Source organism: Mesoplodon mirus (assembly GCF_964341445.2).
Source record: "Mesoplodon mirus genome assembly, chromosome: 3".
Lineage (NCBI taxonomy): Eukaryota > Metazoa > Chordata > Mammalia > Artiodactyla > Ziphiidae > Mesoplodon > Mesoplodon mirus.
The window spans coordinates 114297189-114312649 of NC_138978.1; the positions used below are offsets into that span (position 1 = coordinate 114297189).

General features: G+C 44.9%; 2 protein-coding genes and 1 long non-coding RNA gene across 8 annotated transcripts; 1 reads left to right on the forward strand and 2 right to left on the reverse strand.

Annotated features, from left to right (window-relative positions):
* Nucleotides 1-93: 93 nt before the first annotated feature.
* On the reverse strand, nt 94-5883 carry PEX11B (peroxisomal biogenesis factor 11 beta; the record flags this gene model as incomplete). Of its 2 annotated transcripts, none has more annotated exons than XM_082615713.1 (4): nt 94-1299; nt 4183-4384; nt 4792-4907; nt 5669-5883. In XM_082615713.1, 4 exons carry the CDS (start codon nt 5881-5883, stop codon nt 894-896), a joined length of 939 nt encoding a protein of 312 aa, XP_082471839.1. In that variant the 3' UTR covers nt 94-893. The 2 variants fall into 2 exon arrangements, with proteins under 2 accessions (XP_082471839.1, XP_082471840.1); XM_082615714.1 differs by having other exon boundaries at nt 5727-5822.
* Nucleotides 5884-5982: 99 nt separating this feature from the next.
* Nucleotides 5983-8893, forward strand: LOC309801198. Of its 2 annotated transcripts, none has more exons than XR_014293541.1 (4): nt 5983-6347; nt 6511-6693; nt 6804-7028; nt 8388-8893. It is a non-coding gene; the product is annotated as an uncharacterized lncRNA (long non-coding RNA). The 2 variants fall into 2 exon arrangements; XR_014293542.1 differs by having other exon boundaries at nt 5987-6347; nt 6511-6630.
* Nucleotides 8894-11380: 2487 nt separating this feature from the next.
* Nucleotides 11381-13180, reverse strand: RBM8A (RNA binding motif protein 8A). Of its 4 annotated transcripts, none has more exons than XM_082615718.1 (6): nt 12994-13180; nt 12656-12715; nt 12451-12525; nt 12137-12273; nt 11706-11842; nt 11381-11594 (listed from the first exon to the last, which is right to left on the reverse strand). In XM_082615718.1, the coding sequence occupies exons 1-6, from the start codon at nt 13058-13060 to the stop codon at nt 11549-11551; spliced, it is 522 nt and encodes a 173-aa protein (XP_082471844.1). In that variant the 5' UTR covers nt 13061-13180; the 3' UTR covers nt 11381-11548. The 4 variants fall into 4 exon arrangements, with proteins under 4 accessions (XP_082471844.1, XP_082471843.1, XP_082471841.1 ...); XM_082615717.1 differs by having other exon boundaries at nt 12451-12528; nt 12994-13175; XM_082615715.1 differs by having other exon boundaries at nt 12451-12528; nt 12957-13144.
* Nucleotides 13181-15461: the final 2281 nt, after the last annotated feature.

Here is a 15461-nt window from a genome sequence, read left to right on the forward strand (position 1 = left end):
GATGCCAGTGGCTAATCCTATGGAAAACCCAAACCACAGTGACAGAAACAGGGGTCTCAGATGACCAGAACACATGGGACCAGACCAAACATCAATGAGCAAATTGATCTTTAATTTGCTAACCTGGAAGGCTTTGCTATCCATCATGGACTTGGGCCTCAGCTATTTACACAGAATCACTGTACAGTATTTACAACAAGATGCTAAACATAGCATCATTCTGGATAGGCAAAGAAGGGGTATGGAAAGGCTAGAACAAAGCCCTGAAATCAAAGTGTAAGCAGAAACCTGCAGGTGTGAGTGGAGGGAAAGGTAAGGGCAAATCATGAGAAAGGTTGGTGAGGTAGACATGAGAGAGGAAAAGGAAGCATGAAACTACTTCTGGTGCATGTGGGAAGAGTCCACTGGGATATAAAGCCTTCAAAATTATAATCTGGAGTCTGAAGGGGAAAATAACGGCCACAAGTCACCTTTGTGAGGAAAAAGAAGAAGGCAGTTAGAACCTTATAGACCATACCTTCTACCTTCCATACCAAAAAGTAATCCTGCTGATTAAATCCCTATGACAGGGGACTGAGAAGGTACAAAAGAGATACAGAGACAGAATCTTAAATAGACTTAAGAGACAGTAAAAAGAGTCAAGAGAGACACAGACAAGGCAATGAAGGAGGAAAAGAACAAAAGCTCCAGCAGACCGGAACATGTGAATCATCCAAGTGACTAAACAAGTCACCTCTCCTCACCTCATCTTCCCCAAAGCTCCTCCTCTTACTCCCAAATCTCTGGATTTTAGCTTTAACCAAGGAGTGGAGTTAGAATGAGGCCGGTACATGGGGACAATCTAAAATTCCATCTCACCAATTCAGATCCCCTCCTTATCCTGTACCAGAATATCAGGGCTTGAGTCGGAGCCAAGGGCAGATTAGGGTGAGAATAGACAGGATGGAGGACACGAGGCCACAAAGTCCCACAATTCCAGGACCACAGCGCCAGAGGCCTAGTTTGTCCAGTGGAATGAAGAGATCACAGGCATTTCTGACCACATCCAGCAGGAGAGGGGGATGACCTCGAAGAACCCGAGCCAGGAGCAGGACTCGGAGCCGAAGCTTCAGAGCCACCTGGGGCAGACCTCCTCCTGGAGCCCCTGGACCCCCAGGTCCCCCAGTTTCAATTCCTCCTGGGACTCCTCCTCCAGAATCCTTCAGTCGCCGACTACAAGCTGAAGACTCTTGTTCCATCAGTAGGCGAATCTCATAAGCATCACGACTCAAATTCATGATGAGGGAAAACAGATAGTACCTGGGATACACAGGGGAGAAAGGTCAGTACAGATACATATACCCACTTAGCATATCCAACAGAACATTTAAACTTTTTCCCCCATAGTGCAAAAGGATTACATATTAGAATACCAGAAGTGAATGTTATTACCCACTATTAGAAATGTCCTTCCACCTTTCCATAACTAATGAGTTTATGTGTACCTTAAGATCCTGGCTTACAATAATGAGCATCATGAAATATTCCAAGATCAACCTCATATTTCACTTGTCCACTTGGCAACGCATTAGCACACACACATTCAACTTGAACTACAATAATGCAAAAATTTTTTAAAGAACACCTTCAGGGCTTCCCTGGTGATGCACTGGTTGAGAATCTGCCTGCCAGTGCAGGGGACACAGGTTCAATCCCTGATCCGGGAAGATCCCACATGTGCGGAGTAACTAAGCCCGTGTGCCACAACTACTGAACCTGCGCTCTAGAGCCCGCGAGCCACAACTACTGAGCCCACGAGCCACAACTACTGAGCCCACGTGCCACAACTACTGAAGCCCGCGCGCCTAGAGCCCGTGTTCCGCAACGAGAAGCCACTGCAATGAGAAGCCCGCGAACCGCAATGAAGAGTAGCCCCCACTCGCCCCAACCAGAGAAAAGCCCGCGCACAGCAATGAAGACCCAACGCAGCCAGAAACAATAAATAAATAAAATAAAATAATAAAATAAATAAATTTATTTAAAAAAACACCTTCAGTTGTTTCAAAGACTCAAACACATAGACCACTTAAATCCAATACTTTTGTTAAAAGAAAACAAACAAAAAAATGACACCTAGCTTGCCAAATGTGTTAGATTATAAATTCCTTCAGAACAGTCTACGTTTTTTGATTTTTAATCCATTCTGACAACAGTGGTCTGTATTCAATATAACTGCCCTACCTCTAATACATATCCTGAATCCACATCTATCTATTGTACTCCACCACCACAGTCTAAGCCACCATCATCTCTTGCTTGAACTACTACTTTAGTCTTTTAACTGGTTTCTCCACTGCCACTCTTGTCCCCCACCCCCAAGAATCTAGTTTCATATAGTAGCTGGCATAAACGTAAACCACATTATACCCTTTCTTAAAACTTTCCATGGTTTCCTTCCTATCACATTTAGAATAAAATACCTTAGACAGGCTTACAGAACTCAACATCTGACCCTGCCTCTCTAATTCCGTCTTGTACCATTCTTTCCTTCAATCACTATGCTCCAGCCACATTGGTTTCTTTCTATATTTTGATCCCATTAAGCTTGTTCCTGCTTTAGGACCTTTACACTACCTCGTCCCTCAACCTGGGATAATCTCTCTCCAAAATCTTCAAATGGCTGGCTCTTCCTTGCACTTTAGGTCTGAGCTTACATGTCACCTCTTCAGAGAAGCCTTCTCTGACCCCCGATTCTAGAGTAGCAAGCCATTTACTGTCTATCACATGACCCTATTTTAATTTCCTGCACAGCACTTACCACTCTCTGATGTTTTTCTTATTTATTGTTTCTTTGTCCCCTCCCATTATAATGTAAGCTCCATAGGAGCAGGGATGTTGTTTGTCTTTACCACTGTATCCCTTTGTCTAGACCAGTGCCTAGCACATAGTAAGAGCCGAATAAATATTTACTGAATGAAAGTATAAACATGGCATATAAACTCTTCTAGGGAGTTGCTTTTCCATACCACTCCAGCCATGCCTCTGCCCCCACCCTTCATACACCATAAGTCTTGTTATAACTGTAATCACTGAGAAAGATGAAGAGAAAAGAGAGACATAAGTGGAGATGGAAAGATGCTAATATAATGTAAAATAACAAAGCAAATCATAGGGAAACAAATAATATGTATAGAGATCATTTTATTCCCAAATCATATTCCTTTCCACCTGCATTACAGCCTGCTCCTTAGTCCAAGCCAACATCATTTCTTGGCCATATTAGGGCATCTTCTCCTCTTTAGCATTACTGCAATCCATTTTCCACACTACAGCAAGAGGGATCTTCTTTAAATGCAGTTTGAATCATGTCACACCCCTACTTAGAACCCATTGTACTTAGGATAAAATTTAAACAAAACTAAATGAAAAAAATCCTACCATTACCTAGAAGTCCTTGCATGAATGATCTGGCCCATGTCTACCTGTCCAGTTTGAACTTATGCCCTTACTCAATACCACCCACCACACTGGCTTTCTTTCTACTGCTCTAATTCCATGAAGTTTTTCTTGGTTCAAGGCCTTAGAATGAGCTATTTTCTGTTTGGAATGGTCTTCTCTGCTACTGTTTGCTTTGTATAACTTCTACTCAGACATCAGGTCTGAAATAAAATTTAATTTTCTCTAAGAGTTCTTCTCTGATCTTTCAATCGAAATTAGCTCGCTCTGTTATATATCTCTTAACACCCTGTACTTCCCACAAATATTTGGTTTGGTGACGATTTGTTTTAATATCTGACTCCCCCACTAGACTAGAAGCTTCATGAGAGCAGGAACTACAGCTCTTTGGCTCTTTGCTTTATTCCCTGGCTCATAGTAAGCAGCTACTAAGTATTTTTAGAATGCATGAATGAATGAGTAAGCAGTGAGGGGCATAAACCTGTGGTAGAGACAAAAGCGGAATTAAAGCAATGTAATGAATATCTAGTCTTGTCCGATCTTAGTCATTCATCATGAAAGAGCATCTGTCTTCCATCTGCCCCCGTTCATTATTCTCTGATGGTTTAAGATCTAAATGAAGGTTAGAAGCCAAGTGATTAAGATGGGTATATTATGGGAAGACCCTAAAAGATCATTCTCTTATGAAAGGCAAGCTATGCAGTATGGAGAATACGACAGGTCTTGTAGGATAAAAGGATATCAAACCTGAATGAACGCTGGGCCCACTTCTCCTGATCCACACGGGGAGCAAGTCCAGACTTTCCAGCCCACAGGACATTGTCACAGGCGAAGTACAAGGCTCTATTGAGGTGACTAACAGTGATGCAGAATCTCAGGACAACATCTGATAGGTGCACAGCTCGTTTGGCTGACTCAAGGGCATCTGCTGAGTTACCGAGGCGTAGAACTTGTGGGGATTAGCAAAGAAAAGGAAGGATTTGAAAGTAGAGAGGCAAACAGAGAGCAAGACACAGAGAAAGAGAGAAAGCAAGAGAGTGAAAGTCGAGCAAGTGATAGAAACAATAATGAACATTTTTTTTAAAAAAAAGAGTAGAAATAGTTCAATTTTTTTACATCGTTTTTATTAATTTGTGTCCCAGTTTAGTTTTCTCAAATTTGCCTCATTCTTCCCAATCCTTCATTACTCTTACACCTGCTCTCTCACCTCAATCGGGAGGCTTGCAGAGGATACGGGCAGAGGCAAATGAGGGAGAATCGGCAGAGAAGGTCAAAAACAAGAAGGAGGGACTAAGGAAGAAGAGCTGGGGATGGAGGAAGTGTTGAGGTAATAAAAGGAAAGGCACAATTACTTACGCTTTCTCCCTAGGCTCAGATGACCCTCCAGTTGTCGAATCTGTTTCTGTAACTCAGAACTGGCCCCATGTTTCTGCAGTGCATGGCCAAGAAGGGAGCAAGCATACTGGGCGGCTCTGGAGGAGAGAGAGGAGAAAGAGGTAAGGTAAGGTGGAGACCTCCCTCCTCTCCCCCTCAAAAATGTACTTCAAAAGGCAAGTATGGAATCCCCCTTCCCCTGTTTGAGACCATTCCCTTTCCTCCTCTTCATGGCCATATCTCACTGTTTCTCCTCCAGGCTAGGGGAAGAGACAGGCGTAAGAATAAAAAGGGGCCTAGAAGGGGTTGGGAAGCACTACTTCGAATTGAGGAAGTAAGAGATCTGATAATGTAAGGCCTGAAGAGGACAATGAAGGCGGCAGGGGGTCCATCACAAGCACATCAGTGTGAGCATGTATGTGATATGTGAGGGAGTGGGGGATAGTTGGAGGACAGGTTATTCTTCAAAATAGGTGAACTAAGAGATTTTCCAGGCCCTTGAGATGAATCGAGACTAGAAGGCAAGGCGGAGGCAGAGGAGCTAGCGGGTGACAGTAGGGTGAGGGGACACGGGAACTTCGGAGTGCCTGCTCCGCTCTGGGAAGAGTCCAGGTCGCTATCTGCCACGGGGCGAACGCTCCTCATTCCACCATCGCCCAGTGAGGAAAGTGCTGGTCTTAGGTGAACACGCAACCCTGAGCGGCCTCCCCACCGGCCCACTCGTGCCTCAGTTTCCCCATCTTTCCCGTGAGCAGAAACGAACCATGGCCTCACGGCCGGCTCAAATCAGCCCCTCTCGGTCCGTCCGGGCCCCCGTAGCCCGATTTGACCCTTTTTGACCCCCGTAGTGTGAACTGACCTCGCCTCAAGAAGATCTTCCTCTGCCCGCCCTCCCCCCATTCCTATTCGGGCCGCACCTACACAGCCGCTCCCGGGCCTGGCTCTGAGCGCTGAAGCGGACCCAGGCGTCCATGACAGCGGCAGCCCCGGCTCCACAGCTTCGCTCCCGCCCCACTTCCCGCCCCTAGTCACGCCTCCTGGACGACCCAACGGTGCCGCGCGAGGGACAAACATCATCAGAAAATAAAGGGAGTGGAGCTGGCCCCTGAAGCGGAATTTCAGAACGAGAAGCCCTTGTCTCTGGGCCTATACCTGCGTGTTTTTTGTGCGTGTCTCTGTCGCCTTGTCCTCTAATCAGATGATCTCTGTTTCCTAAGCACACCTCCAGAGGCACATTCTTCTTTAAATATTCTGGACTAAGGGCGGGGCTTGCAGGAGTTCGGGCGTAGCGAGACGACGCCGCAGTGCTCCCGCCAGGGCCGCTAGGATAGAGTTGCCCCCCACCCTGGGGTGTTTCCAGCAGAACACCCCCAACACACACACACACACACACACACACACACACACACACGCACGCACACACACACGCACGCACGCACGCTCCGACCGAATCCAGGGCTGTAGGGGCTAAAGAAGTCTATGGAAGTAGAAGCCAGCACCAGATCCCTGTTCCCTGCAGGACCCTGAGAGTTGGACAGGTAACCTCCAGAATACAGAAGGAGAGTCTCCAGAGACAGAGGCTTTCGTGGACGAAATTCGCAAAATAACCAACTCATATCCTTAAAAGGAGAGAGAAGAAACAGTGGACGCAGCTAACCTCTTCAAACCCACACTTCATCCCCCTACCCCTTTCCCTTCCAGGTCACCATGTCGGCAGGCAACGGCACCCCTTGGGGGTCAGCAGCGGGGGAGGAGATCTGGGCGGGATCAGGAGTAGAGGTGGAGGTCGCAGAGCTGCTCACCTTCTCAGCTGCCGCCAAGGTCCGAGTGGGAGTGACTGTTGCTGTTTGTTTCTTCGGCTGGAGGGAACCTGGCCGTGCTGTGGTCAGTGACATGGCCGCAACCCAGCCAGTTCCGCCCCTCTCCGGTAAGACGACTCTTTGCCCATTTAGCAGCTGCCGACTTACTGGTCACTTTTGTGGTTATGACCCTAGATATAGTTATGCCACCTGGAATATCACTGTTCAATGGCTGGCCGGGGACATCGCATGTCGGACACTCATGTTCCTGAACTAATGGCCATGTATGCCGCAGCTTTCCTGCCTGTGGTCATTGGGCTCGACCGCCAGGCAGCCGTACTCCACCCGCTTGGACCCCGCTCAACTGGAAGGAAACTTCTGGGAGCAGCCTGGGTACTCGTTTTCCCGCTTGCCTGGAAGGTGAGTGACTTGTCGGAACTCAGGGCTAGACTGGATAAGAATTTGGGTACACAACAGGAGCCTTCGGATTCAAGGGGTGTGCTTGGCCGTGGTCACCGTTAATCCTCAGCATGGGGGCCTCTGCTATCTCTCTTGCAAGTTAAGATCATTGCATGTTAATTTGTATTTCTGTTAAGAGCCTTTGTTTTTACTACACTTGACTTCCACCTTTTGCCTCCTCCGAGTCCCACCTTCTTCAGATTATTGCAGAAAAACTCTAGGGCATGGTGGAAACATATACAGGAAGACATTAAGAAGACAGTGAAATCAGGGGCTTTGGGTAAAACTTTGTGGTACATTCATTCATCAATTCAGAAACTAATGTGCATCCCCCAGGTGCGTTCAAATGCTCTATCAAGGATAGAGCAACAAAGTCCTGCCTTCAAGAAATTTATAGACTAGTGCAGAGTCAAATTAGTACGCAATTACAATACAGCGTGCAGTTAAGCATTATGCTAAAGGTAAGCATAAGGAACTGAACTGTCCAAGACCCACTCTTGGACAGTCAGGGAAAGCTTCCTGACTTCCCAGAGATGTTACAATTTGATTCTTGAGAGATAGGTGTTAAGACAAATTACAGCAGGAGGAATGCTGGAGAAGGTGGATGGTGGATGATCTCAAAGTAGCTGCAGCTAAAGTTGAGGACTAGAAATGGTGAATAATAAGCCTGGAGGGGAAGGAAGAACCAGATCACAAATATTAAGCTTGTACTTTATCCTGAGGGCAGTGGAGAGACACTAAAGTAAAAGGTGGAGAATGACATAATCAGATTTGTATTTTTTACTCTAGCTTTATTGTGGGTGTCAAAACTGGAACAAAAGGGAGCATCTGAACTTGAGTACCAATTAATCAAATCTCAATATTGAAAATGAACTAGAAATCTAGGGAAAAAAAGCTAAATATGAAGCAATTTCTTCAAAACAACCAAAACCACTACCACCACCTGGGAGAAGGGTGTAAAGCAGCATCTCTGAGTCTAGGGTTAGGATTGTCAGGGAGAGGGATAAAATTTCAGTCTCTGGAATAATGCATTACAGAGTCAAATTTAAGATTTGATCCTTAAATCCTCAAATATTAGAAATATAACTAACAACAGTTAGTCTGACTGCAGTTCTAAGACAAACAAAAAATGTTGCTTCCAACAATATGTTGCAAACAGGACCTCTGCTACCCAAAGTTTTAAAAAGCAGCATGTTGCCTCCGTGCAAAAGGAATAGTTGGGTTTATATGAAGCAAATTTTAGATGTGGACTGGGAATTAGAATTAGGATTGCTTTTGTTGTTCATTTGTATTACTTTGCTCTGTTTTTCCTGAGTCTAGGCTCTACCACTAACTAGCTGGATGACTTTGGATAAATCACTTGAAACATATAGGCCACAAGATTATGGAACAGAAGATGCATTTCCTCCTTTCTTAGAGCCTGACAATCCGACGACAACAATGCAATCTCTATTTGCTTCAATAGCAAACTGACGGTAACATGATTCAGGTGCAAAAGGTGTTATTTTGGGTTCTAAGTTAGCGACCTCTTGTATAACTTCTGCATTGCCCATATGTTGCATTTAAAATATTAGTGTCAATAAAAAATTGTTAGTATGGTAAAGGGAATATTGGTGTAGTTAGAAATTATTTTTGTAGACTCAAGTTTTCAAGTATCAGAGGTAAAGACTTCTACAGTAGGTGGTAAATTGCACATAAAATAGGGAAAGGAGAGTCAGAGGTAGGGCTATGGACCAAAGTTTAAGTCCAGGAGACTTGCCTATTTTTTTAAATTAATTAATTAATTAATTAATTAGGTTGTGCCAGGTCTTAGTAGTGGCAGGTGGGCCCCTTAGTTGTGGCATTCGAACTCTTAATTGTGGCATGCATGTGGGATCTAGTTACCTGACCAGGGATCGAACCCCGCCCCCTGCACTGGGAACGTGGAGTCTTCTACGCCACCAGGGAAGTCCTGTCCTGCCTATTTTTAAACCCCTTCTCACAACGTGTCAAGTATTTCTAGGCATGGTGCAAAATCGTGCCCCCACCCCACAAGAAAACGACCAGAAACATATGGACTCAAGATAGGGGAAGAGGAAAGACCACTTCCCAACTAGCTCAGAATAGCCTGTTCATAACTCCAAGCAGTTCATAAAATTGTATGTCTGTGGCTCATACTATTCACCTTTCCTAAAAGTCCCTCATGCCTGTTGAAATCACTTTCCAAATGCCTTCCTTGTATCTAGAAATTTGATACCTACTAAGCTTGCCTTTTATCAAACTAGTAGTGACTCAATCTACCTTACCTGAAACCAAGGTACTAACCCTGAAGCTCTCAACTGAAAAATGCTCACTACTGATTCAAACCAAAAACCTAGCAGTTTACCAAAAAGGAGAAGGGGCAGCCAACAGCATTTAAAAAATGTTAAATTTTATTATTTAACGTTGTTTCACCATTATAGTTTTAACGATTACTAAAGGTCACTTTACAGAGTGACTGCAAAATGGCCTGAAATTTTAGCAGCACCCATTTTACACAAGATTTCTTTTTCCCACAGAATCACAGACACATCAGGAAAATAATTTCAGCTAAAAATGTTGGTGAGGAAAAAAAAAATGTTGGTGAGGTGGTAGAGATATCCTGTGATAAAATGCAATGTTAGAACAGTACTTGAGAAGACGGGGTTAAGTCCCAGATTTAACAAACTTAGCCTAAGAGGAAGATAGGGATTTTCAAGATACATTCCTAACCTTTTAAATATGGCACCATGGATGTACCATTACTCAGCACTGCAGGAAATTAAGAACGAATTGGGATTATGCACTGTATTAGCTCCCAAGTTTTCTCAACAATCTCATTTAAAAAAAAAAAAATGAATGAATTGGGAAGAGAGAGTGTTGAACTGGTGGGTAGGTTGGCATGGGAGGGAAAAGGTAGACCAGTTCTAATAGTCCTTGACTCCACTCCAGCTGTTCCTGTTCCATACCGTCCGCTGAGCTGGTCCAGTCCCTTTCACTCAGTGTCACCAAAGGCAGCTTCAAGGCTTGATGGCAAGAGACCACCTCTTCACCTTCTGCTGTCTCTTTCTGCTGCCACTGACTGCCATGACCGTCTGCTACAGCCGCATTGTCCTCAGTGTCCAGTCCCCAGACAAGGAAGGGGAACCATGGTGAGACCCCAACCCCCAGGCCCTAACCCGTACCCTGAAACTATTGCCTCTAGCCTCATAAATTTGATAGCTATCTATCAAGCCAAAAGTGAGTTGCTAACCATATCTCTAGCAGCTGATGCTGCACATAACTTTATTGAATGCCTTCAATTCTAACCAGCCACTAGCCATCATTCTCTGAAGTGGAGTTAGCTGGGCAAGAATTAAGAAGGGTGATCAGTATTCCTTTGCTCTTGAACACCAACAAGACTTCAAATAGACTTTGTAGCTTCATGTAACACAGCACCTCAATCGAAACTTTTGCAGCACATCTGTCATAATCTCTGGTGGGAGGGGAGCGTATAATCCCAGGTTGGGAAGGGGGAAAGGGCTTGTACCATCCTCTTCCTTATAAGGGGAGAGCTCCATCTCACTATTTCTGCCCATCCATCAACTCAGAAGCTGAGTGGTTCTGAATTTGAGTGTATTTTCTAAGTTCCCAGCCCCTGCCGGTGAATTTGCCCTCCGCCGCTCCTTAGACAATCGCCCCCACGTTCATCTTCAGGGTTTGCGACTGGCCCTGCTTGTCTTGCTGACCTTCGTCCTCTGCTGGACATCTTTTAACCTGCTGGGTCTTTGGTACTGGTTCTCTCCCACCATGCTAACTGAAGTGCCTCCCAGCCTCAGCCACATCCTCTTCCTCTTTGGCCTCCTCAGTGCTCCTCTGGATCCTCTCCTCTATGGGGCCTTCACCCTTGGCTGCCAAAGAGGGCACCAAGAACTGTATAGACTCCTCCAGGGAAGGAGGTTCTGGGAGAATGCCCCAACAGGAGATTCAGGCCCTTAGACAGATGAAAGTACAAACAAACGTGGCAGCAAGAAAGGCAGGAGAAACAAAAGAGACATTCCTATGATATCCATTTGCTCAGGAGAGCATATATAAGAACAGAATAATTATTCTCTAGTATCACGAGAACATCTCACTTGCACCCCTGCTCCCTTAGCTTCCAACTAAAAGAAATACTGAGCAGTGTTTCTACTTTGACCCTAGGTGAGACTTGAGACTATATTTAATGTAGAAACTCACAGAGAATTCAGTCCCTGGAAGAAGTATCTTCACAGTGACCCAAAGTATCTTACTGTAAATAGTGCTTCAGAGCTTGCAATGTTAGAACAGGAAAGTAATTTTAGAAAACAAAAATTGGACATTTATTCATAACTCAAAAGAAACACTAAGCAGGTAGGGTAAGAGATTAAGTGTAGACACAGTGAGTTCCACCCCAGCCCTATTTCTCCAAGGCTGCATAGTCAAATGGAATATCTGGAGAGAACACCTGGACAACAGAGGATGGGTCAGCGACGCCTCCGGTCTGGACTCCTGCTGCGTCTGCGGCCACCTCTAGGGAGAAGGAAAAGGGGCAGGGTCCATCAGAGGGACATAATACCATGTCCATATTCTGTTTTGCTCATATTTCCTCCACTAAGATAGTGTTTCCCCTCTCCACTTTACCTCCTCTTGCCCTTGGGTGGACCCCGAACAAAACACCAGTCTACGCTGATCGGCTGTCCCATCAAATCCTGGCCATTGAGTCCTTCCATAGCAGCTTGGGCCTCCTTGTATGTTTCATACTCAACTAGAGTATACCCCTGGAACAAGTGAAAAGACAGATTATCAACACTCTCCTATTCCATCAAGCTTTTTTCTACTCAAACAGAAAAATCCATAAACTCTAAACAACAAATGTACATCATATATCCCTATTATATATACAACTTGTCTGTCTGTTTCTGCCTGTCTCTTTGCTATGTATAACAAAATCAATTCCCAAAGTCATTTTATTTCAACTTTACTCTTGGCCAACCACAGCAAACATGGGAGAACTACCAATGCTGTCTAAGGGTTATGGGTGAAGAGAAGCAATGGAGTATCACTCAGAATACCTTTAGATATCCTGTACGTCTGTCCAGGTTGAGGTGGATGTTTTTTATTTCTCCATACTCTGCAAATTTATCATGGATGTCTTCTTCCGTGGCTTCCTCATGGACTCCAGTAACAAAGAGAATCCAACCTTCAACAGCTGTTTGGGAAGGGAGGGAGGTTGTTTGAGCACATGAAAGAAAAACTTCAAGCAAGATCACAGAAGTAGAGTGTGTGCAGACTCCACAGAGATTGGTTAAGCTACCTCTGACCCCATTCCTACTGGGTTTTATTTCATTGGCCCCTAATTCTCTACAGACAGGCTCCATTTACTTACAGCGCTGTGGTCCGGGTTCATCGCCATCCTGCTCCACGCTGTCATAATCCTCACGCATCCGCGCTCGAGACCCCTCTTCTATTAGAAAGACACAGGAGATCACCGGAAATCCCCCTCCTCCCACTGTTCACCATGAGTCTTTATGGGGACTCCAAAGCTCGTCGCTCTCGCCATTCTAGACCCCATTCCACCCACAAACACTCACCGGAGCCAAAGCCACGGCCTTTCCGTTTCTTCGCTTTTTCTTTCAGTTTGTGGATGCTCTCTGCAGCCCCAGAAGTGAAAGAATAAGTGAGAAAGATAATAGTTATTTACAACAATAGTCTCCTTCCAAGACATTATCTGAAACCAGACCCCACCACCTCCAGGCTCAGTCCCTTCCCGGCCCGCCCCCATTGCTCCCATCGGGGGCGGAGTCTCCAACCAACCGAAACCCAGTTCCCCGGCTCCCATCCTCCCTGCTGGGGAGAAAGATTATATTTTCCTAATACGTCCTTCTCTCGCACCTTCCCCGCTTCCCGCGGCCGCCTCCACTGTCCTCACCGTCCCCATCCTCATCCATGGCGAAATCCTCGCCCCCGGCCTCATGAAGATCCAGTACGTCCGCCATCTTGCCTAAGCTCTAACTCTCGTCCGTGACACTCAAGCACTTGGCTCCTCGGGAAACTGTCGCGGATGGGAAAAGTCGCCAGTCAAGCTGACCAATTAAAAACTAACTCTAAGTCCTGCCCTCGGCGCGGTAATAATACGCAAGGAGGCGGGCCTACTTTGGGAAGATACCGGAAGTGCTCCTGGAGCCATCTTGAGCGGGTCGCGAGCAGAAGGGGGCAATCCCGTGTGGGACACGCTGGGGGTGTGGGCGGAGTTAGTGACTTCCTCTTACCTAGAGCAGACGACGAGAAACACTACTGACAGTGAAGCCCAGCCTAATTTTATTAGAGGGTTGCTTTTCGTCTCTTTTCATTCCATACCAGGAAATGGAAGTTGAAGAAAGTTTTTTCTCTAAAAACTTGCAGGCCTATACTGTTCCGAGGAGCAGCCGGATCTGTGATGGAAGCATTAAAAAAAAAAAATTGTTCGGTCAGCAATGCTTGCCTAAAAAAGCTGCTTCTGGAACGTACTGCAGCACGGGCTTTCTCTCTCAGAAAATCAGCAGACCTGGGTGTCCGTGTTGATTGATGAGACAGATATCAACTTTTCTTTTTTCTTTTTTTTATTCTATTTATTTATTTATTTATTTTGCGGTACGCGGGCCTCTCACTGTTGTGGCCTCTCCCGTTGCGGAGCACAGGCTCCGGACGCGCAGGCTCAGCAGCCATAGCTCACGGGCCCAGCCGCTCCGCGGCATGTGGGATCTTACCGGACCGGGGCACGAACCCGTGTGCCCTGCATCGGCAGGCGGACTCGCAACCAGTGCGCCACCACGGAAGCCTAAACTTTTCTTTTTTAAAAAATAATCTCTCTGGGAATTCCCTGGTGGTCCAGTGGTTAGGACTCCCGCTTTCACTGCAGGCAGGGTTCAATCCCTGGTCAGGTAACTAAGATCCTGCAAGCTGCCTGGCGCGGCCAAAAAAATAAAACTAAAAATATCTCAAACTCTGCCTACCACCTCTGGGAATTAAAAAATCATGGCTTTAAACAAAATAGGGGCTTTAGCTTCTTTGAGGATAGTACAGATATTTCACGTTTAAAAACCCAGGAGTTGAGGCAAGGAAAATATTGCCCCCACATTCTGGAATCCGACGTAGGCCTTACACAAACAATAGTGGACTGCATATTCACTTATTAATTTTTAAATCAGTTATGAATGCCTATATGTGTCTAATATTAGAAGAGGTGCTAGCAAGACAAGGGGAAATACTTGCCTTATCAACAATCATTTATAACATTATGAAAGTGATCGTTGCCATCACAACGCACTAAGGCAACACAAAGAAAGTTTCTAATAGGACAGGAAGTAAGGAGAGTGCATTTAAGGGAGGGCTTCCATTTAAACTGGGCCTTTAAGTCTGGGTAGTTTTCCTGGCAAAGGAGTTGTATTGAGACTAAGATACACTAATCCATTCTCTGCAGTATGTAGTGTGATCTTTTAAAAAATCAGTTGGTCACATCTCTACTAAAAACCCTTACTTGACTTATTTTTGCACTTAGAATAAAGTTCAGACTCACACAGCCTGCTCTGCCTATGTCTCCAAACTCTTCCACCACCATTCTTCCCTCTCACCCATTAAGCTCTCCCTATACTTTCCCTCAACTGTGTTCTCCTCTCTCCCATCTCTGGACTTTTTGTAGCTCTCTGTCCCTGATGCTCTTGCTCCAGCTTTTCACATGGCTAGTTCAGCCCCGTCCTGTAGGTCTTCCTGAGATACTACTGTCACCCAGAGGGGTCTTCTCTTATCTTTCATTATTTCCTTCACAGAACTTAAATTCAAATCTTTAATTACCTTGTTTACCCTATAACTTATTTTCTGTTTTTCCCCTTAGAATATAATCCTTATGGCAGAGATTCTTATGTACAACTATATCCTCAAAGTTTAGACCAGTGCCTGGTTCATAGTAGACATTTGGTAAATATTATTGAATGAATATCAGAATGGCAAGAAATTCTATATGCTTGATGCTGTGTAATCAGGAAATAAAGCTGGAAATAGAGTTTAGGGCCAAACTGTATGTCAGGCTAAGGATTTGGAACTTACCCTATAGGCAAGAAATTTTTCTAATTCAATATTTTAGTATTCATAATTTTTAACATTTGCAAATAGTCCCCATACTATTTTCAATTTGTGTTTTTTCCTTAAATAGACTGGCGTTTTAAACAAATTTACACTAAATTTAAAGATCACTGCCATAAATGGAAAACATATTTTTCTATTACAAATTCAGCTAAAAGCATAACTAGTAAAAATGAAAAATGTTTGGCCATGTACCACCTAAAATCTTCTCAGATAATAGCAAGGGTTCACATATAAAATTTGGGGAGTGCTGCTAAAGGTACAGATAGCTAAGTGATG

Excerpts from the sequence above, each read along its gene's own strand:
- RBM8A (XM_082615715.1), bottom strand. The coding sequence starts at position 13,038 with ATGAGGCCGGGGGCGAGGATTTCGCCATGGATGAGGATGGGGACGGTG. Across the intron at positions 12,274-12,450 it reads TGAACCCGGACCACAGCGCT|CTGTTGAAGGTTGGATTCTC; the intron begins GTAAGTAAATGG and ends CTTCCCAAACAG. Across the intron at positions 11,843-12,136 it reads GACGTACAGGATATCTAAAG|GGGTATACTCTAGTTGAGTA; the intron begins GTATTCTGAGTG and ends CACTTGTTCCAG.